The sequence below is a fragment of the Stegastes partitus genome, unplaced genomic scaffold, assembly GCF_000690725.1.
Source record: "Stegastes partitus isolate 25-593 unplaced genomic scaffold, Stegastes_partitus-1.0.2 Scaffold2, whole genome shotgun sequence".
NCBI classification, from domain to species: Eukaryota; Metazoa; Chordata; class Actinopteri; family Pomacentridae; genus Stegastes; species Stegastes partitus.
Genome location: NW_007577733.1, coordinates 880,659 through 904,258, shown reverse-complemented (window position 1 = coordinate 904,258; position 23,600 = coordinate 880,659). Strand labels below are relative to the sequence as shown.

At 39.7% G+C, this 23,600-nt stretch overlaps 2 protein-coding genes and 1 long non-coding RNA gene across 5 annotated transcripts in view; 1 reads left to right on the top strand and 2 right to left on the bottom strand.

Annotated features, from left to right (window-relative positions):
* Positions 1-739: 739 nt before the first annotated feature.
* On the bottom strand, positions 740-11,336 carry LOC103352999 (uncharacterized). Its single transcript, XR_519988.1, has 3 exons — positions 11,212-11,336; positions 3,561-3,569; positions 740-752 (listed from the first exon to the last, which is right to left on the bottom strand). It is a non-coding gene; the product is annotated as an uncharacterized LOC103352999 (long non-coding RNA).
* Positions 3,473-13,266, top strand: sash3 (SAM and SH3 domain containing 3). Its single transcript, XM_008275744.1, has 8 exons — positions 3,473-3,702; positions 5,586-5,681; positions 6,955-7,089; positions 8,130-8,262; positions 9,572-9,729; positions 10,197-10,409; positions 10,511-10,655; positions 12,566-13,266. Exons 1-8 carry the CDS (start codon positions 3,643-3,645, stop codon positions 12,814-12,816), a joined length of 1,191 nt encoding a protein of 396 aa, XP_008273966.1. The 5' UTR covers positions 3,473-3,642; the 3' UTR covers positions 12,817-13,266.
* A 1,433-nt stretch (positions 13,267-14,699) lies between these two features.
* zdhhc9 (zDHHC palmitoyltransferase 9) overlaps positions 14,700-23,600 on the bottom strand; it is a 31,902-nt gene continuing 23,001 nt past the window's right edge. Inside the window, exons 7-9 of one of the 3 annotated variants that reach the window (XM_008275764.1) lie at positions 21,790-21,893; positions 21,451-21,550; positions 14,700-18,273 (exon numbers count right to left, since the gene is read on the bottom strand). In XM_008275764.1, the coding sequence (XP_008273986.1) occupies positions 18,070-18,273; positions 21,451-21,550; positions 21,790-21,893 (408 nt within the window). In that variant the 3' untranslated portion in view covers positions 14,700-18,069. Of the gene's footprint in view, positions 18,274-20,861; positions 21,551-21,789; positions 21,894-23,600 lie in introns of those variants that run through there. The other 2 variants (XM_008275774.1, XM_008275757.1) reach the window with 2 other exon arrangements.

The window sequence follows — 23,600 nt, the reverse complement described above, 5'->3', positions numbered from 1 at the left end:
AAAACTCTGGTTTACTGTGAAATACAAACAGATGCACCAGCACAGTGTGAACTCTTTGGCCTTCACTGTGACGGATGTTTATTTATATATAAAAGCTTCCGTCTTTGTTAGGGAGCTGTGCACATTCCTGGAGGTTTTCTAGGGAACCTACAAGGCTCTGAATGCAAAAAAAAGCAAATATATTTCTCAAAATGCTGAACTCACTTCCTTCATGTCGTTAACTTTGCAAACATGGAACAAATGAGTGGCACAATCAGCATAGAACTGAAACCCTGTTTTTCCAAATCTCTTGCCATGTTAGCTCTTTTTCACAGACTGATGCCCAGCTGTTCAGTTATCCTGATGTCAGCAGAAGTCACCCACTCCATTTCATTTCGTTTATGTTTTGAATTCATCACAGCTGTCTGTTTCCGACAACAATAAAATGACTACATTTAACAAACAAATCATAATTAAACTCCACCTGCAGCTTCAGATAATTGGATTCATCATTCAGCAGCTTTGAGCAGCTCCAGTCTGGAGGCGGCTGGTTGCTTGGCAACTACTCCGTCTTGAAGGTGTGAAGCTCTCCACACCCTGCATCTGCACACTTAAGCACGGGCAGCACCGAAAAGCACACAAAGAAATCTTTTGAAGAGAAAGTAGAACAGCTCACAGAAAAGGCGTTTTCCTCCATGTCCATGTTTGCGGTGAAGAGCTTCAGAAAAGAGGAACGACAAGTATGAGATCATTGCTCTCTGTGAACAAAGTCTCTTGTACTTATGTTGTAACTCTTAAACATTCACATGTAGTCATAGAAGATGTTTGTAACTTCCAGTTATCTGTATCCTTCTAGCAGCAGTGCAAAGTAACTCATATAATTAAGGGAACTCCAAATTAAATTTTATTAATACAAATAATAATATAACTTTTTTTTCATCCTGTATTGTTTACATCCATGTTACTTCGCTAGCAGTCTTATTGTCTGGTGTGAGCATCACAAATCGAATAAACAAACACCTTTCAGCATGTTTTCTGTCACCCTGTTTGTCTAGTGTACTACATTTTATACGTTATTGAACTTTTACTACACAACATGTATCTGGCAGCTACATTTTCTAGTTACTTTGCAGATAAAGATTAAAAATTTGTATTTAAAAAAAATCGTTCATGGCCTTAAATTTAAATAAACAATATATGAACGATTACAAATCAAGTCTAATTTGTACATTTAACAATAAACAATAACAAAAGACAGAGTTTGATGATGTCATGAAGAAGAACGGGATCATGGGAGTTGTTGTTTTTACTATTATTGATAATAAAAAGTCATCTGATGTGACTGGCTGAAATCATGTTCAGGGTCAAGAAAACGCATTAGAGTTGTGGTCACATTATGTTTAGTCACATTGTGTCGATTTATTCTGATAAAATAGCTGCAAATTAGTTAAATAACCAATTAGCTAGAGTAATGCTATTTGCAAACATACCATGAGATGATTCGGTCAAAAGAGATTTCTGTAGCTAACATTATGTGGTGAATTAAATCATTGGACAGCCCAGTTCTGTTATCGCCAGGCAGAACAATAATTATAATGAATGCATCATCACGACTGAGCAAGACAAACAATAAAATGAAATGAACATCAGTATTGTCCAGTGTTTAGGGTGTTTCCCAGCTACAGTGGATATTGTGACACCATTGTTGACATCAGGTGGCCAAAATAAAACGCATGGCAACATTGAAGATAGTTGGGGGTTGAACATTTTGGGGAAGTTTTGTAAGTAGCCAAGACAATAAAATACATGAATAACACTGGTTTAGCTGTTTTTAGACCGTTCAATGTTCAATGTGGACATGTTACATATTATACCTTTAATGCATCAGGTGTAATGGAATAATAATCAATTTTCTTGTTTAATTATATTTTATTCTCAAAAGGTTCATTACACTTGAAGAATACTTAAACCTTTAACACTTAAAGTACATTTTATTAATAATACTCGGTGGATTCAAAGGCTTTGTGGTCATATGCAACGATAACCTATTAACCTGTTAACCTATTTACAGAACACATTTATTCAGACATACTCATCACTCCCGTCTTACTAATGTAAGAAACAGAGAACAGTGAAAAAGGGTATGTACACACACAAAAACAATTATATAAAGGCATGTGCAATATTTATGGTGCAGAAAAGTTCAGCTCTGCTCATTCAGTCGGAGGAAGACGATGTTGAACATACACAGAGCAGCGCAGAACGGGCACGTGCAGAGGAAACCGTGAAAAAGTGCAATTGATACTGTATATTTGGAAAAAAAAATACTTGTCCTTCTACTTCAGTAAGAATGCGATACTTTTATTTTGATATTTCTACACCGTGGTATTCACTTGATTAAAGGGTCTGAAGATTTTTTCCTCCTCTGCTTCTTAGTATTCAGGTTTCTTCCCAGCTGTTGCTTATTGTTTTCGTCCCTTTAAGATCTTCAGACAGATCTGCTGGTTGCCAACCTGTAGTCTAGTGACAGGAAACTAAAATAGGGCATCTTCTTATCATGTGGTTTGCTCCTCGCCAAAATAACAAGTTAAACTTGACTTACATTGTACTTCCCTCTCTGCATTTAGCCCCAGCGTTGGCCTTGTCCTACAGGCTGAGTGTACATTCAAAAGCACGCACATTTCTTGTGAGTCACTCGACTTGTTTATGCCTGAACTGTCTGTTGTTGGAGGTTTTTACTGTGTTAGCCTGTGACTGGCATTGCAGCTCAGTGGTCTCATGAACTAGTTTCTGTGTAAATATCTCCAGCTGGGTGAGTTGGACCACCGGTTTGTGATTCTGCCTCCTGCAGCTGCAGCACACGTCTGCTGCAGCTGCTGCAAAGTTTTAACATATGTTGTCTATAGAGTCTTTCACTTCCACACTTCAGTGGCCATTACAAATATATAGCTACAACAACTACCACCTGAAAAATCGAGAACTATCACTTGTCATCATGAACGCACAGAGCTGGCTGACAACACAGATGTTTAGTTACATGATGGAGGTGTTTCCTGCCAGCAAATCCACTCCAACATTCTGCTGAAGTTAAAGAAAAAAGCTCTGTAGGAGTAACGTGTTGTGACACAGTGGCAGCAGGATGTGTCCTCGCTCTTAATTACAGCTGCAGCAAGAGATGACATGTTTCTAAAACAACTGATGATCCTCCACAGAGCTTTAATCTGAAAAAAACATGTTGAATTTGACAACTAGAGGCTGATTACTTTTTTAAAGTTACTTGTGTTCACTTTCTATTTAAATATCTTACTCAAAACAAAACCGTAAGGAGGTCTTTCTGAACTGCTTTTGTGTATCACTTCAGTTTTTAGCACAGAGAGCTCGTAGCACGCAATTATGAGTAATACATGTAGCAAACCCGTCAACCTCTATGCAGTCCTGAGCACCAGAAACAGGGTTTGTCTTTTCAGTTTCAGCGTGGCCATGTGACTTCCTGGCTTCTGCACTTCATTCGGCTGCAGCGGAGAGCACCTCAGCCTGCCTCAGTTTTTTTTAACTGACTTTGGCTGTGACAGCACAGTGACAGAGATCCTCTGTGACTATAACCGGTGCAGCTTTATCCACAGCTTTTTGTCCAGATTGATCCCAGGATCACTGAGAAAGAAGATGTTGAGGCGAAGGCCCTCAAATGCCTCGGAGAAGGAGCAGGGGCACCAGAAGAAGAAGGTGAGCAGAGTCTTTGGCTATTACTTTGCTCTGGAAGGTGTGAAAAGGATGAAGCTGCTGTGCACAAATTGAGCTTTTTATGTCTGTAAAACTTATCGACTCCTGTTGTGTTGTGAAGAGATGGGACCGCACACTTGTTTCCTTTACAACATCGTGTACAGCTGTCTTTGTGTGTACATCTTTACAACACAGGATGTCAGCTCAGAGCGCAAACCTTTCCGGTGAAGCCAAGCAAACCCGCACACATGAAGACACAAACACACAGACAAAAACCTAGAGCTCGGTAACATGTTTCTGTCTAAAACAGAAGATTTTCTAAGTTTTCAAACTACCTCTGGCCAAAACCTATTTTAGAAAAGTAAAGTTCCTCTATTCTGACAGGGTGAATCATTGCTGCAGATGTAGTTTGAGTCAGACAGGCTTTGCGGCTTCTGCTGTCTTCGTCTCCAGCTGCCACACTGAGAACGAGCCTCCCACACTCTTCAACACCAGTGCCCTTATTTTCTATCCACATCTCCCCTGTGGTCTAATTTACGCCTCGTCATTACACATCTCATTGCCTTTGTTCTTTGCAATCATCTTCGAACACATCAGTGTCACCGGCAGTAAACGAGGCCGGAGAACATCTCTGTCGCTGCGTTCATACAGGATGGATATTTTTTGAAAGCCGTGTGGCCGTGAAATGAGAGCTGTTGCTGGAGAAAACAAACGTTCACCAGCAGAAACTGATGTATTAAAGGTGACTTGTTCTCTTGGTGGTTAAATTCTTCAGGTTTCGACGCACAGCATCAGTTACTGGATGTCTGCACTGCAATGATTGGCTGCCAGCAGTTGCTAAAGCTTTGCCCGTTTCCTGTGGTTTCAGCAAAGAGAGAAGGATGAGTCGCGATAAGATTTTTGCAGTGACGTGGTTATGTGGAAAATTAGACGAAGAATTTCCATAACAGCGGCATGAAACTCTAGATGTGGAAAATAATGCAAAAAAGCCACATTTTTCGTTCTGTAGTTGAAAAAAAAAGTCTTTATTTTTAGAATATGCAAATGACATGTTATACACCAGACTAAACCTAAAAGAATCAGTCTTTTATTTGATTAGCGGATGAACCAAACGTTTAGTTATTACTGATTATTGTTTAAGTGCTGCAAAATTTGTCAGTTTTGCTTTAGTTGTTAGGATTTAGAAACAGCTGGTTGACACGACTTCATTGTGAGCAATGAGGGAAAAAAATCACTATTTTCTGATATTTTAGTGACCAAGTGATGAGTTAAAAAAAAATAAAAATTTTACAAAAACTAATCTAAACTAATGAAAAAACCATGCTAGACTATAGAGAACTTTATTCTAACCTGTCATTTTAACACATCCACATTAGAAATGTGCTGAAACTGAGTTAATCCTGAAGAATGAATTTGTTTTGTATTAATTTACACTTTGGGCCTTTTGGTTTTCTGTTGACACATCTTGATGGTGAGTTTAAAATGCAGTTTTATGAATTTCTCGTGAATCACCACACATCATTTCCTTTAGGTTTCCTGTTCAGAGGCAGCCACGGCACCATTTGCAGACATTTAATGACCTACATTCACGTTTTTATCTTTAATACGTGCGTAAGGCGAAAAGGCCAGTCATTTCTTCTAAGAAATCCCTCTGCAGCTTCATTGTTTTCACACATTTGAAGAGATAAGATCAGACTGTGTGTGTGCACAGCCATGAGATCAGCGTTATCAGCGTTGCACAAAAAACCACCAAACAACTGACCGACGTGTTTCTAAAGCTTTTCTGGTGATGCCTTTTTGTTGTGTTTGAGGTCTGTTTAACCCGGTGTTTGTCGTTCTGTGCTTTTCCACTTTGTGCTTTTTTACATTTCCTGATGTGCTCACAGCTCACCCTGCAGAGGTCCAGCAGCTTCAAGGATTTCATGAAGCACAAACCCACCTCTCCTGTTGTGTCAGAGAAGGAGTTTACTTTGGAGGAGAATGTAAGTTGTTCCTAATGCAAACTCACACAAAACAAGCAGAACGTGCACAATATCACGTTTTGGAAAAGTAGAAGTTGATTTTTTTCGTGCAGTCTTTGTCTATAAAGTTCCTTAATGACACTTCCCAGCAGTTCTGTTATCACATTGTTCCTCCTTGGTCATACTGTGACCATCACATGTGGCCTCTAAATGACGCTGCATCCAGTAGAGGCCAAGCAGAGGCTGCCATCAGTTATGGCTGTTACAGAAGTGCCCGCTTTGTGCTTCCTGATTTAACACACTGCTGCACGCGTGAGCAGATGTTAACGCTTTTTAAATTCACAGAACATATTCATCACTTCCCAGCAGCGGACTGTGCGCTGAGTGGAAGTTGGAGGACAAATGAGCGAAGAAGCAGAGAGGAAGTAAGAACGAGAAGCATTACACAGAGCTCAGATGACAGCAGCGTGCAGACAGGATGTCCTCTGGTGCAAACTAGTCGAGCAGAGAGCCTCAGCGTCAGACAGAGTGAAAGAGCAGCGAGCATCTAACCAGGAGTCCTCCCCCAGAGAATTCATGCATTTCAATTTCTGAGTTATCCATTTTAATTTCCACGCATTCACTCGGACGTCAGACTCTATGCTGAGAGTTCAACCGTCTGTCTCTGCGGCAGCTCTGGCCTTGTCACTGTGGTTGCTGTGTGTTTTTACGTTCTGCATTCATTTTAGATTGAGGAAAGTTTAAATCCGGTGAAGCACGAGTGCATGAAAAGCTCCAAAACATATTTTAAGCATTGTTTGAAAGTCACACAAGAATAAAGCAGCTGCGGGATGATGATTAAAAAGTCTAATAAACTCTCCTGGCTCTTTCTGCTGTAACTAACTGCCTCATAAAAACACTGAAAACATCATTAGCTTTCATTAACAAGCTCACGGATGAAAACAGCACAACACCCTGAGAAACTGTGCTTTCTGGCCACAACAGAGTGCAGGTGTGTGTCTGTGTGTGTGTGTTTGTGTGTGTGTGTGTCTGTGTGTGTGTGAGAGAGCGACTTTGTGGGCATCAGCAGCATGTGTGTATGCAAACCCCATTACCACAAACGCTGTAGGTTTTCTACTTGCTGAATAATTGCGTAACTTGACTGTGAGAGCGAATATATGTCATTGGCATTTTTAAAACACTCAGAAGCTTTACTGCACTTCACTGGCTGTAAAATAACATCGTATCATATGTCCTCTCATCTCCTGATAACAGATAGTGTTGAAATTGCTTTTCTCTCTCTCTCTCGTCTCAGGTGGCAGATGGTGTGACGGCAGAAGAAGCAGTGAAAAGTGGCAGCAAGCTGGGAAAGAAATGGCGCAACGTCATCTCACGTACGATGACCCGCAAAACATCCAAGATGGTGCAGAAGGCTCTAGCAGAAGAAGGGGTAAAGACGGTTTAAGTTTCACATAAGCTACAGGGATCTGGCTGAAAGACGAAAACACTATCAGTTGTATCCCTGAAACAAGGAGCTGCTGTTGTTGCAAACAGTTGAAACTGTCTCCACCTTGTGGACAAATATATGCACTGCACTTTATAAAAAAAGGGGGTAGATTTTTAGTAACTGAGTGTCCAAGTAAGTGCATTTACTCAAGTACAAATTGTAGTACATTTCCATTTGATGCCACTTTACATTTCTACACCCCCATATTTAAGAGGGAATTATTGCACTTAATAGTATTGATACTCAACCAAGTAAGGCGTAACATAAACAATAATACGTCAGCATAATAATAATAATAATAATAATAATAATAATACTAATAATAATAATAATAATAATAATAATAATAATAACAATAATTCATTTTATTTGTATAGCGCTTTTCAAGAAACTCAAAGTAATAATAATATATAAAAGTTTTGGACTCACAGGGACAAATCACTTTGCATTGATGATTTTGATCATTTTAGTGCAATTTTCTTTTACTTATAATCAAGTGTTTTTACTGGTTTGCTGACATTTACTAATGTAAAAAACTTGAGGACCTCCTGCACATCGCTGTTCTTTAGTGCTCTAAAATGACAAAACTTCAAAACCAGAATTGGTTCTAGTTTAGGAAGGTCCTGGTGTTCTTGAGGTTCCTCGATCTGTCGCTCATATTGACTCATGACGCTGTTTTAAGAACTATTACTTTGCAGAGTTAAATGACTTCACTGAAAATGAAGTAAAAAGATTGTCAGACAGGTCAGAAGTGTAAATGAATACAACAATAAATGCTATTCGGGTGTAAAAACAAACATGATGGCAGCTGGTAAAGAAAAACAAAAGAAGGAGGGGAATTAGGTTCATGTTAGTTATATTTTTGATTTGTCTGTTTTTCTCAGTTTTAATTATTTTTCATTTCAGTTTCACAATATGATAGTTAAATGAACTGAACATGAATTGACCTCTGACCTGCACTGCTGTCCTCTCTGTGTCTCCAGGGGGAGAGTGGTGAGGAGTTGTCTCCCACCTGCGAATGGCTTCCAGACCTGAGTGCAGGACAGCGGACGTCTGTGTGCTCCACAGGCTCCGAGGACACCATGCCCAGCCCCGTCAGCCGCCAGCTGTCTGGCAGTAAGTGAGCGTCTGTAAACCATAGTTTCATGCAAGTTAAACAGCTTCACACAAATTCGCCACCGAACTGCAATGGTCACTTAAAGCAAAAGGCCTGTGTTTCCATGGCAACACTCATTGACACCTGCTGACAAAAAGAGGAAACTTGGGTCATTATCTGTGGTTTGCTTATAACTTTACAAAACAGGGGAACTCTTCACTGAATCATCCCAGTAAAATAAACGTAGAACGGTTCAGGTTTTCTACTCGAGTAAAGGAAGCTGACTGGTTTGATGTGGCTGTTTGGTTATTTGTTTGTATGTTTAAAAATAGCCTTAAATTATAAATAACTTTGTACAAGAGATACATTTACACATCCAACAGTTGAAACATATCTAGTTTAGTTCTGACCATACTTTTTATATTTGATGCCTTCACAGTATGGTACAGGTCAGTTTGGACCTGGATCATATTGTGAAGAATTCCTGTGAAGAATGTCCTCATAGTAAATGTCTATATCAAATTTTAAACTACAGAGCCATTTAGAATAGCCTGTGTAACACTAATAAATGTAAATAAAAATACGCATAAAGCATGGCCTGTACAGTTTTACAGTTTCAACATTCCCCAAAACCTCCATTTTCCTTGATTTGACCCACACTGGTAGAATTAAAATACATCTCAATGGCTACATAGGTCAAATTTGACCCGAAGTAGCCTCAGTGTACACAAGTTTGTAGCACACGTATCAAAGTTTTTAAATGTTTTAATTTTTGTGTGTTTTAGGTCACTTTAGGAAAATTTCAGGCTAAAAGAAGAATGTTTAGGGTATTTTTACTGCTGTCAAATGTCAAAACGGGTCAAATTTGACCCACAATAGTATGGAAGGGTTAAATCTATCGTTGTGAACTTTGTAGAAAATTTGCCAGAGAATCATTACATTTTGTAGCTTTCCTCAGGATCAGAATGATACTTGGAACTCCTTATTGTGCTTATAGTTAATTAAATATACTTACAATAATAAATAATGGTGTTAATTTGGCATATTGTTGTTTTTTGTTTTGTTTTGTTTTTTAAAAAAGCCACAAAATAGGACTCAAGATGCTCGACTGGCTGTTCCATCTGAAGTCAAAGAAATAACAGGAGTGACAAAATCCATCTATTTAGAAAGAAAGTGCAGCATGAAAAAAAAAAAGATATTTTTGACTGTGTAAAGACTCGGAGTGTCCCATCAGCATGATTATTGTATTCCTGGTTCCATATAGAGATGGTTACAGTATGTTGCTGAGTGTAAGCGAGCTTTCTGACCCTGCCTTCTGATCCTCCTCAGGCAGCGACCGACAGAGTTTGGACAGCGGTTACTGCCAGAGGGACAGCATGAGGCTGGAGGAGAATGGCGTCCCTTACAACGGACCCTTCTGTGGTCGCGCTCTGGTCCACACCGACTTCACTCCCAGCCCCTACGATGTGGAGTCACTGAAGCTCCAAGTGAGTCTTGGGGGGGGAGTCCTCCTCGCTATCCATTGTTGGCCCTCGGCCTCGTCTGTTGTCTCGACAGGCCGTCCTCCAGGGAGCTTGTTAACCGTGTGAAACAAGACGGGCTGCTTTGCTTATCATCCTTGAAGGCAGAGTTTAATCTACAAGGCCCATTACCAACTGCCTGTTTGATAAAGCAACATCATTTCAGCCACTGCAGGTCAAATTATACAGTCATATACAATAAGACAAGACTGTTAAAATGGTGACATTTTCCATTTTTAACACTTCAACAAGTGCTAATTATTGAGAATGACTGGACAGAGGTTTGCTCATCACTCTGATGGGTACAAACACTGAGATGGTGTTAATTTTAACACTCTCAGAGTTAAATATAAAGTGATAATGAATACAGACTCCTGTTCCTCCTGTCAGCCCGTCTTAATCACCTCATCATTCATGCATCGTCTCTCTCACAGAAAGGAGACATCATCCAAATCATTGAGAAGCCCCCAGTGGGCACCTGGACCGGGAAGCTCAACAACAAAGTGGGTTCCTTTAAGTTCATCTACGTCAACCTCCTGCCCGACGAGAAACCTCCGGCCCGCAGGCCACGCTGCAACAGCAAAACCAACAGAACCAAATCCAAACCAAAAACCCTGGAGGAAGTCCTGGACAGCATCGGCCTGACGGTGAGACAAACAGGACCGAGTGTCTGCTGAGCTGCTCAACACTGTCCAGGAAGTGATCTCAGATGTGTCTAAGGTTGCATTTATGCTCTCTTGTGTTTCAGGAGCTGAGTTCTCTGCTGTCCATGCACGGTTTCCAGAGTCTGGAGGACTTTGCAGGACTGAAGGAGTCTCACCTGAACGAGCTGAACATCACCGACCCAGAGCAGCGCTCCAAGATCCTGAACACCACTGAGCTGCTCAGAGACTGTAGGTTTACACACCGCACAGCCCATAATGTCCCATAACAGTGCTGCTCTACAGCTAGTAGTAGGAAAATAAACTCTAATCCTGAATTTGAGCCACATTGGATAAAAAATAAATCTAATTAAAGACAGTTGGTGATCTCAGAGTCACTTTGTACCACTGTGATGGTATCAGGCTGAGCGTTCTCTGTCTCAGCTATGTAATTAGGTGCATTTTATGGCTCACTCACTGCACATTACACTAACAGTTTGCAATCAGGCTCAGTCACTCCTGAGAAATCTTACTTCATCTTGACAACTTGGTTCGTCTGTGCTCCAGAAAGACAGTTTATAGATTTTAATTTGCATCAGCTTCAGCAGTGTAATATTCTTGTTGACCTGACGTCTGCTCTCTTGTTGATTCTCTCAAATGTCAATGTAGCAGCTGAGCTCAAATTAACATGAAGAAAAAACTGCACTGTAAGACTATAAAACAACCTGATTGCCTAGTTTTAATGGATTAAAAATGTATTTCTCTCATTAGGATACAGTTTTGTTTTTTGTTTAAATCTTAGCTCTACTAAAAACCATCTGCTATTATGAGTACAAATTAAATATCTATGTATGTATTATGATTAGCCTCTTAAGACCTGGCCTCACAGCAAGAAGGTCACCGGTCCTGGTGAGGACACCCAGGATCTTTCTGCGTGGAGTTTGCATGTTCTCCCCGTGTAGCGTGGGTTCTCTCCGGGTTCTCCGGCTTCCTCCCACAGTCCAAAAACATGTTGAGGTTAATTGGTGATTCTAAATTGTCCGTAGGTGTGAATGTGAGTGTGCTTGGTTGTCTGTCTCTAAGTGTGACCCTGTGATAGACTGGTGACCTGTCCAGGGTGTCTCCTGCCTTCTCCCTGAGTCGCTGGGATAGACTCCAGCCCCCCCGTGACCTTAGTGAGGATTAAGCGGTGTATAGATAATGGATGGATGGATATATATATGTGTATATGTTTTTTTTGATATATTTTCTATTTTTCATTCTAAAAAAAATGCATATCAAACAACAGCTGGGGTCTTAAGAGGTTAAAGGTGAAGTCCATCCAACATTCCTCAACCTAACTAAAGTAACAGTGAAAGGCTACAAACTTTGAGCTTTAAACCGAACTACTGCAAAACATAACAACAAATTGCAGGTTTACTATTTATTCTTATATATATATATTTAAAAAAACAAAAACATACATTTCCATTGAACTCACCATCATTGCACTGTTAAATTTATCACTAAACTAACTGTTTTAAAAAATGCTTTTAACAAATAATTAACAAAGGAGACCACAGGGGGTGGATTAAAACCCAACAGAGTGAAGATTTCATTTAAAGTTTATATCACAGAGCCCCCTAGTGTGAAGGTAACAACCAACATCTCTATTCAATCAGTCAGTGTCCTCTGTACCAGAAATCATTTGAGACATAATAAGCCCTCAAACACAAATATACAAAACAGTTTGTGTGTTTTTCAAGGATTGATGGTTTGTTATCACATTCCGGTTGATTTTAAAGAAGTTATGATGAACATGTTTGATAAAAAAAAAAAAAAAGCATCAATAATAATGAGAGGAATCACTTGTAGAGAAAACCTGTAAAAATTGGACAGACACAGTTAGCAGCTGCAGATTTGAGGTTTTAGACACCAAAAAACAGCTGAGAGAGATTAAATGTTGGACGTACACTCACCAGTTAGACAGACGCATGACTTCAACTGAATGATAATGTTGTTCCATGAATGTTGAATGTGAAAACATTTACAGTTTCTGTCTCTTGAGGTTAAACAGGATGAAAGGACCTTTCAGACTCTAGAATACTTTTTATATTATTTTTTTAAAGATTACACTAAGACTTTCTGTGACAAATGTGTTTTTTTTTTTTTGCCTCGTGCAGCTGAAGAGGAGTCGGAGCCAGAAGAGGAGGACAGATCTGGGGAGGACGCCAAGGAGCCGAGGGATTCAGGCTGCTTCGAGAGCTCAGAGAACCTGGAGAACGGACGCGAGGAGCCGAAGACGGAGGAAGAGACAAACCAAGGAACGGAGGATCATGAGCAGGAGCCCACAGAGCCAGGGGAGACCCAGACAGAGCAGCTGGAGGCCGTGCAGGAGCAACTGCAGGAGCTCACAGTGGATGAAGGCTCTTGAGAAGTGACGGAAAAATACTCTTTGACTCCTGGTTCTCAGTGGCCATTTCAATCTCTCTTCAAGGTAAGAGAGAGGACCGTTGACAAACTAAAAATACTGTATGAACTTCCATTTTCCACAGTTGGCTTGGACTGTTGAGGAAGCCGGTCACATTGTTTTGAATGAACATGTTGTCATATTGTCTGAATTATGTTGTGGTTTGCTGTTGTTTCACATATGGTGTGGTGTAAAGTGTCTGATTTTGATGGTACAAACTACGCATTTAAAAGCGTGCCCTTGTCTCCTGTGTTTTCATGCCTTGTACTCTTACAACCATAAGAATGTAAAATATTTCCACACATTTTTCACGTAACTTGATTACAGTTGTTTTACACATAAAGCAGTGACGTTACAATGAGGAAGTGCTGTAAATACAATTTAAATAAAAGAAATACTTCAGTGTGATGTGAATAATGCAGCTTGTTAATTATTGCAGCATCAGTTTCACATGTTTTATCTTCAGCATAAAAAAAAAGAGAACTGATTCGATTAAAAATTTAAAATCCGTATGAGCCCTGGATAATTAATAACGAGTGTTTTGAGGGTATAACTCACCAGCTGTTTCCAGAGGTTTCTGCAATGTGTCATTAGCAGTGGAAGCTTGTGCAGTTGTCATGGCGAAGGCTGAGTCCACATCGTTTCCATGACAACATCGCAGCGTCCAAATGAGATGTGTTTGGCTTTTAGTTAAGAATATTTTCCTCCAGGAGTATAGGCCCATCTCAATATGCTCCTCTATCAGAAACATAGTGTGGAGTTACGTCTACTTGGGTGGGTTTTGTTGGTTTAGTTCGACTTCAAGGCTTTTAGCTCTGCCGACAGAAGGTGGGATGAGCATGTTTGTACCAAACAGAACGAAGCCGAGTGAGAACAGCTACAAGCAGACACGTTCACGCAAACAAACACCATAGCTTCCCTGTGGTGACCAGTAGAAAACTTTCAGATGAACATATAATAATTATTCATTCACCTCACAGAGATGTGATGGGTTTGGATACCCTGAAGCCTCATGCCATCAGAGCCCAATGTGTTTTCTATGAGACTCAGGGGAATAACTTCAAGAAACCGTGGAAGACAAAGCAGCTCTGACTTGGTAAAAGAGAATTTTAAGCTGTATTAATTTGTATGCACATGGCCTCAGAAGTTTCCATAGTAATGCAACAAAATAATGATGAAGACGAGGCGTAGCAGTGGGTCATCATCCTTTAGTTAAGGGTGTCAAGATAACAAGCTGTGGGATTCCTCTGATGTAACTTTAAGGAATGTTGCAAATATGCTTGCTAACAGGTAATCTTCAGGTTTGTTGGGTTTTCTATGTTCAATTTTGCAGGGTCTTAACTTAAGTTTTAAATTAGACAAGCGGCAACTTCTCAAAAATGAAGCCAACAAGGAAGTGCCAAAAACTGCAGTTCCATGAATGGCCACTTGAGGCTTCAATCAAAAGTGAGTCAATCCCAATAGATTCCTAAGTTAAAAATTCTCAACTTTACATCGGAAAAAAACATGTTTACAGCAAGGTATGAAAAAACATTTCGGTCTCGGCAGCTTATTTTCCTGTTCATGACAACTGTAGCTATGTAGCACTAAACAGAAGTACAGTTAAGTTCTGCAGGTGTTCGGTCGTGTGATTTGATGGTGGTACCACATGAAAAGTGAAGGGTTGTTATTTGTTTTTGTTTTATGGCAATCTAATAGATAGTTGTTGACATATTTTAGTGTGGAGAAAAGTCAAAATCAAGCAAAAGACTAGCATTGCCACACTGCTAACAGAGCTAAAACACTGCAACATCCACATAAAAAATAACTGTACATGATGAAAAGTTTTAAAGCAGCAAAAAGACGAGTTATAATAAGACATTGTTTATTTACCAGACACATTGATCATGTAAAAAGAAGTGAAGTAAATTGAATGAAATACATATAATCACAGTGTTGATACTAAACAAAGTGAACATAAATAAGCGTTCTATCAATGGTATAGTACTGTATTTGTATACATAATGCAATGTAATAGATTGATCAGAGCATTCAGATCTGACCATGGTTTTAACACAGGAATCATAAATACAAGAGCTCAGCTTGGTCGCCAACCTTCAGCTAAAAATTAAACTTCATCTGTCCTTTTAAAATCCACTTTGAAACACAAGCGTCCCCTTTTTTTTTTTTCTCGAGCATCAACGACATACATTCTTGCTTCTCGGTGACGATGACGACGCAAAGCATCAAACACACCAGACCGTCTTCAAATACTTTCCACAGTGGAAGCCCACTAAGTTCTGGGTTTAGTACTTCATACTGGAATTGTAACGTTTCAGTAATCACAGAAACAATACTGCCGCACACTTCCTCCGACAGAGATGTGTCAGGTACCTCTGGAGAAGTGAACGCAGATAAAGGATTCATCTAGATTTGAGACGATCAGTTGACTAATACGTTAACAAAAATGATTGGCAACTACTTTACTGAATTAGTTTGGAATTAGCTACTTCCAGCATTCAAATGTAAACGTTTGCCCAATTTCTGGAAGTAAATTACGTTGGGTTTTTTTCAACTTTTCAATATTTTCTGAGCAAACAAATCCTCGACAGATGACTTAATGCTGAAAGTTTTCTTGGCCTGAGAATGTCTGATGTCAGTCTTGAGTTTCAAGCAGCTCCACAAAAATCGTGGCACAGCTGCCCACAGTCCAGGGTCCTAAAGTGTATTTTCTACTCCTGATTGTGAAATATTTCTGAGGAAAATTCTGAGTCTTATAATATGTCATCTTGGGCAGATTTCAGAGTCTGATGCAATGCTAGAATTTCTACACAAGTATATTTCACAAACACTAACTCCGTCTTGCATACAACACAGTCACTAGCACAGACTCTCTCTATCAGCTAACGTCATTTAAATACGAAGGATTAACTCGACTTTCTCCCGTTTTTCTCTTTGTGTGGACGCCTCCCTTCCTCAGGCGATCTCTGTTACAAAACAAAATAACTTCTCAAGCCACATTAAAGACGCGTGAAAAGAAAAAGGGACTGAACGTCTTTCTTTATGCTCTGCGATAATGAGCCTGCCACGGTCGGCTGTGGCGGGAGCCGCCTCGGCCGTGGGCGTTCTGTCACAGCAAAGAGACAAGTAAAAGAAGAAAAGCTGAATATGAGAGCGTTTTCTATCGAGGCAGAAGACTGCAGGAAGAGAGAGGACTCTGAGGAAGATCAGGAGGAGACGCTTCAAGCTCACAGGCTGAATAATTAACTCCGGCTGCACATGACACTTGTTTCATCCTCGCTCAACATCTGAGAGGTTTTCAGTGCACCTACACCTGCTGAGACAATGTACAATTAAATAATGGCTTTGCTTCATTTTTTTTGCTTCACAAGGTTTATTTCAGTGGTTCCTAACCTTTGAGACAAACTTAAAACGCAGCAGCGTCGACTCACCACAGGTTTCTACCGGCTGTGACTCCTTCAACCAAAGAGAGATTATGCCTTCTCAGATCACATTTCTGACTTCTCGAGGACACTTCACAGTTTTTTAATAAGAAAAAAAGCACAAATGTGTAGTATTTTGTTGCAGAAATGTGCTTCTTCTACTTCTCTCTAGTTTTAAAGGAATACTTTATGCTTGTTGGCGTTGTCGCCGAGAGTTAACTCGAGTTTCATGAAAATCGGTTTGGTAGTTTTTGCGTAATCCCGCGTAGACAGTCAAACACGCGGAGCTACAGCCAGCAACACTTTAGCTTAGCTTCGCAGTAAAATGGGAAAAAAAGGTTTGATAGTTCTGCTGAAATGTCAAGCAGCACCAACAAAGCTCACAAATTAAGCAATATCTTGATTTTTTAATTCATACAAAATCTTTTTTTAAAGTACTTTTTAGGACATTTTAGTGTTCCTGGAAGGCAGATTGCTGCCTTTGGACTGAGCCAGTCCAGCCGTTTCCCTGTTTCTAGCCTTCATGCAAAGCTAAATAGCTGCTGGCTGTAGCTTCATATTTTACAGCCAGCAGACAAGAGAGTGTTATCCATCTGCTCATCCAAGTTTGAGCAGGAAATTTAACAAATGTTTCCCAAAACATTAATCTATCCCTTTAACCATCTAAAGATCCATTGCATTCATCTCGTAACCACCAGGTTGGGAACCACTGGAAGAATTTTAAACGTCATTTCTCATTTAACACTATCATAACGGTTCCAAGGGCTTCTCTGTTGGTGGACCTCAGCTGCTATAGATGGTGCAACTGTTACAATAAGGCACTGTTATTACGAGTGTCTACGCTCATCAGGCCTTTTCTCACACGCACTGAGGCCAAACGTCACCTGGATGCAAGACTTGAACTGTGCGTAAAGCAATTTCATCTGTTTCAAAACGCCGACGTCTCACTACATCCTTGATTATATAAAAATGGAAGGACAGGCGTCGGTCTGGATGAGATCAGTTTAGAAAAAAAAAGAAGAAAAAAGATGCACCTAAGTGACAACAGTACTGAATGCAGCAGTATCAGAATACAAGGTAGACTTTGCCTGGAAGGAGCCTTTAGGATTTCTCAGCTAAGGATTTGCATGTCCTCCTCCTGCCTGGACATCATGTGTACTCACAGATTACAGGTGAAACCCTTTCATCCACAATCTTCACAAAGCTGCTTGTCCAGCCTTCTCGTGGTTTGCATAGGGCATGTAATGTATGCACAACAGAAACTGACCGTAAGTATGAAGTTTTACACAAGTCCAGAAGTGACGCCTTCTGTCTTTGCCAGACACTTGCAAGGAGTATATTTGAACTGGTCTCTCACACAGTAAATGTCATTATGCAATTTTAAATAAAGAACAAATGTAGTATTGACAATCAGAGCAAGCCCACAGGTGAACTTGTGGGCATGTCGAACACTCGGAGAGTTTGTTTTTCTGCAGGTCTCCCAGCAGCTTCTCCCCTGCGTGTCTTTTCCATGCAGTGTTCAGGAGACAGGAAGCTGCTGACTTTCCATTTAATCACTCCTCCTCCTGCAGGAGTTCAAGTGTCAATCACACAGCTCTGCAGCTACTGGTGAGGAGAGGAGGGAAGAGGAGGAGCTGCAGCAGAAACTCCTCACTTCATGGGGGAATGAGGGGCGGGAGTCGGAGAATAACTGAGTCACCCGCACAGTAATCAGACATTGATTATTAATGTTTCAGTTCCTGACCAGGCAGGATGCTGGAGGAGCGGCTCTGACGGGAGCCGCCCCCTAATGCAGCTAATGGGTCTTGTCCTTGGCGATGGATGTCTCTGCATCAGTCTCGGGTGAAGCCAGGGGCGGGAGCTTCGGAGTCGGAGGGAGCTCCTCTTTGGGGGAGGGGCTCTTCTCTGCTGAGGCAGCAATGCTGGGCTTGGCGTCGTCAGGTGTGTGCTCATTGGGGATGAGTGGAGCTGTGGTTTTCTGTAGGCAGAGGACAGCATGCTGAAAAGATGCAGAAGCAGTAAGAGCCACTGACGACAAACTGACAGGAATCAGAAGCTTTACGTGAACAAATGCATTTAACAATCATTTGTCCCTGAATGGCTCCAGACCACAGAATCACTCCCTGCATCTCACGATTCAAATACTGCAGTTACAGTGAATCAAGTGGAACTAAATTCAATCCAATTCTGAAGGCTAATTCATGACAAGCTGTGACAAGCTGAACTGTGCTGCTGCGTCAGACTGTAACCGACATCTGACTGGGCCAAGCTGATTAAACAAGAGAGACTTGAAAAGCCACTGGATGAAGCTAAAATAACGAATAAAAAAAAAAATGAGGCAGCAATTGTGCAGACACACGTAATCGATAAAGTGGCCCAATCAATAGACTGTGAACTGCCATTCATTTTTAATGGGAACAGGCCAAAAATCCCTTTGGCATGGTGATGAGTGTTACAAGGTCATGGTTCATAAGATTTTACAGTAAACCTCAGAAATCCTGACTTAAATCTTCTCTTCTTTCTTAGACTTCACAACTAAATAAGCAACAATGGAAGTAAAAAAAAAAAAAACATGCTGAGGTATTAAGAATGTAACACTCAAAAACTGCTTAATCTGGGCTGTGATGATGTTTTGATCAGCTTTGATTGACTGAAATATTGATGAATGCTGATCGATGAACAAACTGTGTCATCAAATATCTCCGACGAAGAATCCTTGGGTTTTTTTTCCCAAAATCAGTACGGACACAGAAAAGAAAAGAAATGCTGAAATCTTTAAAGTGAAAAAAGCTAACCTGAAAAATGTGATTAATACTTTTTCCAGTCCTTGAAGTAAAAGCTACTCTAAGAATTAATGAATCTTTTGTTCATTTCAAGCAGGGACTTAATAGAGTTCAAGTTTAGTAGCACCATTTTCAAAATGATAAAGCTGAAAAACAATATCAGTGTCCTTCTCTTTCTAGTTGTTCTTCTTTTTCGCCACTAAAAATTGCTTTAAAAACACATTTCATCGTCCAGTTTGCGATGCTCAAAACCTTCTTCTCATTTATGCAGACAATTTCAAGTGCAGTAAAACTTGCTAGTTTAAAATTAACTTAATTATTTATATCATTAATTTGACCAAAGAAGAAGAAGAAACTATTTTACTTCCACCTCTGGATACGGCAACAATGGCTGGATTTTCATCATCATATAATCTAAAAACTTTAAAGAGCCTATATTATGCTTTTTGGATTTTTTTCTTCTTTTCCTTTAGTGTGTTACATATCTGCTTTTCAAAGCTCTGCACACCTACAAAGCCCAAAGTCCATGCCAGATAGAGCTACTCTCTCAAAGAAAACACTGCCTGAAACACCTTGTTTAAAGTCCAGGAGGTATTTACATCACCATGTAGGACATTTGCATAACACCTAGCTTGTGGCTGGTTTGGTACACCTTCAAACAAAGAATGACTTAGTCATTACTTTCTCATTAGAGCTGCTTTTACTACAGCCAGAAGCAGTTATCTGGGGTTTGGGGTGTGTAACCAAGGCTACCTCTCAGCCGACCAATCAAAGTAGATATGCACAATGAGAAAAATATAATGTTTTGATTATTAACACTTTTAATCAGACAACCAGCCAGGAGGTTGAAAAGCCAAGTTCCTTTTAAAAAACGTTGCCAAAATTAAACTATTCATCAGAGCCAGACAACAGACCTCGACTATGCATTGAACTAATATCGGTCAATGTAACCAAACCAAAGCTTATTATTATCAAAATACAGTCGTCCTCAAATGTATTCATAACCTCCCATTAAAGAAGGAAAAAAACAGCTGAGAAATAAGTTGAAATTGACAAAAGTAAGAATAAATAAAAATGTAATGAAAATCATGACATTGCTTTTGAATTGTGGTTCAACAGAAATATATTTTTAAAAAAACAAAAAACAAACAAACAAGCATGATGGGACCCATGAACTAATATGTTGTTGAACAATTCTGGTCCACTGCTCATCAGCAAATTGCTCTAATTTGTCCGGAACAGTTATTATTTTTATTTATTTATTTTTTAATTTATTCTTTTCAACCTCAATTCAAAAGCAATGTCTTATTTCATTAAATTATAATTTAGCAAATTTTTATTTAGTATTACTTCTTTTCAGTTTCCAGTTATCTGAGTTGTGAATTTTGCCCTTTTTTTAATGGAAGGGTATGAATACATTTGAGGACGACTGTATATGTCTACATGTCTCATTTTTAAAATTCTGCAAAAATAAACTGTGAAAAAATAAACAAACGAAAAAAAGATTCCACACTCCTTCATGCCATGACCAAACCAGATGCAACCAACAGTCACATGACAAAAAAATCAAGGACTTTTGAGGTGAGCTGGGACGAATTGCAGGTTGTGTTTGCACAGAGCAGACAGGAGGCAAGTGTGGAAACAAAAAACAAAGTATTAAAATATCTATAGTATGTACATGCTGATGGCAGGATTGTTTGGGGGTTTCTTTGTCCAAAAAAATCACAACAGATATTCAGCCTTTTTTTATTTTATTTTTTTTTCAATTTTTATGATTGATGGCACAAAAACAAATCAATTCTCAGTTCCCTCTGCTTGCAGCTATGGCTGTGCTGTTTTCTTCAGTAGGTAAAATGTCAGAGAAGCAAAAAAAACAACAACTCAGAAACTGCTTAGGGGTTTCAGGAAAAGCATGCAAACATACTGTAATAGACCCAAAAATTAAAATTACAAATCCATAAATGTGCACAATAAGATTTGTATTACTGCTACAGAAATCTTAATAATGTGACACTGACTACTTGTAATGTCTGTATTATTGTTAGTAGCATTGAGGATAAAGACTTAGGAACTGCATTGTTCAATATGTGCAAATATTTCTTTGGCTTTGAGCACAAATGGCTAATGACGTAGATGTTAGTGCTTCTTAGAAAAGCAGTTTCATTTAGTTGGACGATTAAAAATGGATACAAGCAACTACAGTATGTGGAAACGCAAGAAATGGCCCTTCGTTTCACACACACGTTCTTTCTTCTCTCCAGCACTCTATACAGCTGGTTACAACTCTCTTTTATGTCTGCTCTGTATTCATTATTCTGTGCTTCGCAGCCTTGATCCACTTTAGAGTTGGTGTGTGTGAATGAGGAGGGTGCAGCGTTTGTGTCTGTGCTCACCGTGGTTTGTGGCGCTGCGATGCTGGAGGAGGAGGGGGGAGCAGTGCAGGTTGTAGAAACAGGCGAATCCTCCTGCATCAGTCCTCTTCTGTCCAAGACGCTGGAGGGGGAGACGAGGCAATCAGTCACTAACTGTGTCCTGCTCGTTACTCACCAGAACGAGGCGACGGAGGGGGACAAATCTAAAAGTCTAATCTGTCACAGGCGCTGACACAGAACTCACTGACGACAGCAGGAAGAAAGCCGAAGACATAAAACTTAACACTGAAAACAAGACAGAAAAGATTGAAGCCTAATCGATTGACCAGTCCCACATGCTACACAGCAGAGCTACTTTACCTCGGGTACGTTGGCCCGCACAGCACCTCGCAGCAGTTCTTGATGATGTTCTTGTGGCTGTAAGGGTTCTGGATTCTGTTCTTTCCCGACCAGGATCCTTTAATCTGGGCAAAACAAAATAAATCACAACAGTCGTCAATGGAGGAGCAAACCTTCCCAAACCAACATCCTGAACACATCCCGACTTGCTTACAACGTCGCTTTTTCATGAAGACTTTCCCTGAGCTTATACCTTATTCAAAAGCAGAGTTCCATTTTTAGATGTTATCCCCACAGGCTTGGGGTTGACCCACTAAAATCTATCTTGTCAGGATTTAATGATTCCTGGTTTAATGGGAACTCTGTGTGCCAACGGGTACAAATGGGCATAGCAACCAGAGATTAAAACCACTTTAATAATTCATTGAAAATCTGAAAATTCATACAAAGGATTCCCCCCTTTCAGTAAAGAATTTCTGCACTGTGGAATAGGAGGCAGTTTGAACCCTGAACATTTGGCTTTAACGATGGAAAAATCTCATTCCTCTCTCATACATACCGTATGCTTCTTATGAAAATGACTCTACATCAAAGTTTAGCATCCTTTTATACACGTTTCCTCTTCCTCAAAATTCAGTTTTAAATATTTGGTATGTGTGGAAACATAGAGTTGTATGTTTCTCAAGTAAGTAAAATAAAATTTAAAAAATTCTCACTCAGAAAGTAATGTACAAAGTTATCAAAATGGAACAAACTGCCTCATACATTTAAAGAATTAGCAGCATCTCCACTTAGCAGAGATGCATAAAAGCACAACTTAGCTCCAGTATATGGCAGAGAGCTTCTTGGTTTATTGCATCTTGAATGGTAACACTGATGTTGGTATTACCTTTGGTTGTTGTTCGGCACGATACTTTTCTGTGTGTTCATATATGATTCTACAATATGATTTGAGAACCTTCAGTTCAGCAGTGAGCTTTGCAGCAGTGACTGGACTTTGCAAACATTTCATACTACAGGTTTGGCTCTGAGGCTACATGCAGGCTGCTCTACCATGTTAGTGGAGACGGATGGCTCATCTGTACGCAGTAATACCTGCAGACACTTCATCTCCTGTGTATATTTTAAGTTCAAAAACTGATATAAATTCAATATTGTTCTAAGCTCATTCGCTCTATACAGTTTGTTGACATATTTATGCCTTTATTTCAGAGTTGAAAGTGATGAAGCAGAATAATACATGTATTCTCCTACAAGATATTGGAATTCTATGGCAGTACAGCAGAGAGCTCTTTGTAGGAAAGCAAATATAACTTTATCCATCCAGGAAACTAAACATGTTCTAAAGGTCCCATATGATGTTGTGTTTTGTGGCTGTTGTAACTTAAAGGTAGAAGGTCAATGCGTTATCTCTCTGATCCCTAAAACCTCTTGGTAGGTTTGAAAGACAAGTTAAAAAAATTAAAAATCACATTTATCATAGCGAGAAACGATAAAAACACAGTAGTCAGATTTTCAACTTTTCGGTGGTCCTTAAACTAATCATTTGTGACGTGCCATTCCACTGGGAAAATCTCAGCTAAAAACTGATATGTCTCATCAAAATCATTTCATTCAAAATGCCTAAGTTAAAAATTACAGTAAACCATTTGCAGGAACCAGATTCTGTAGGAGTAAATGTTTCTGCACTCCTCTTGGTAACTCAGTAACAGTCACAAAGAAAATATTAGATAATTTTCAACTGAATTGCAGGCTGTGTTTACACAGAGCAGATAGGAGTCAGATATGTACAGTATGTATTGTAGAATCACATTTTTTTCCTGCTATTTACC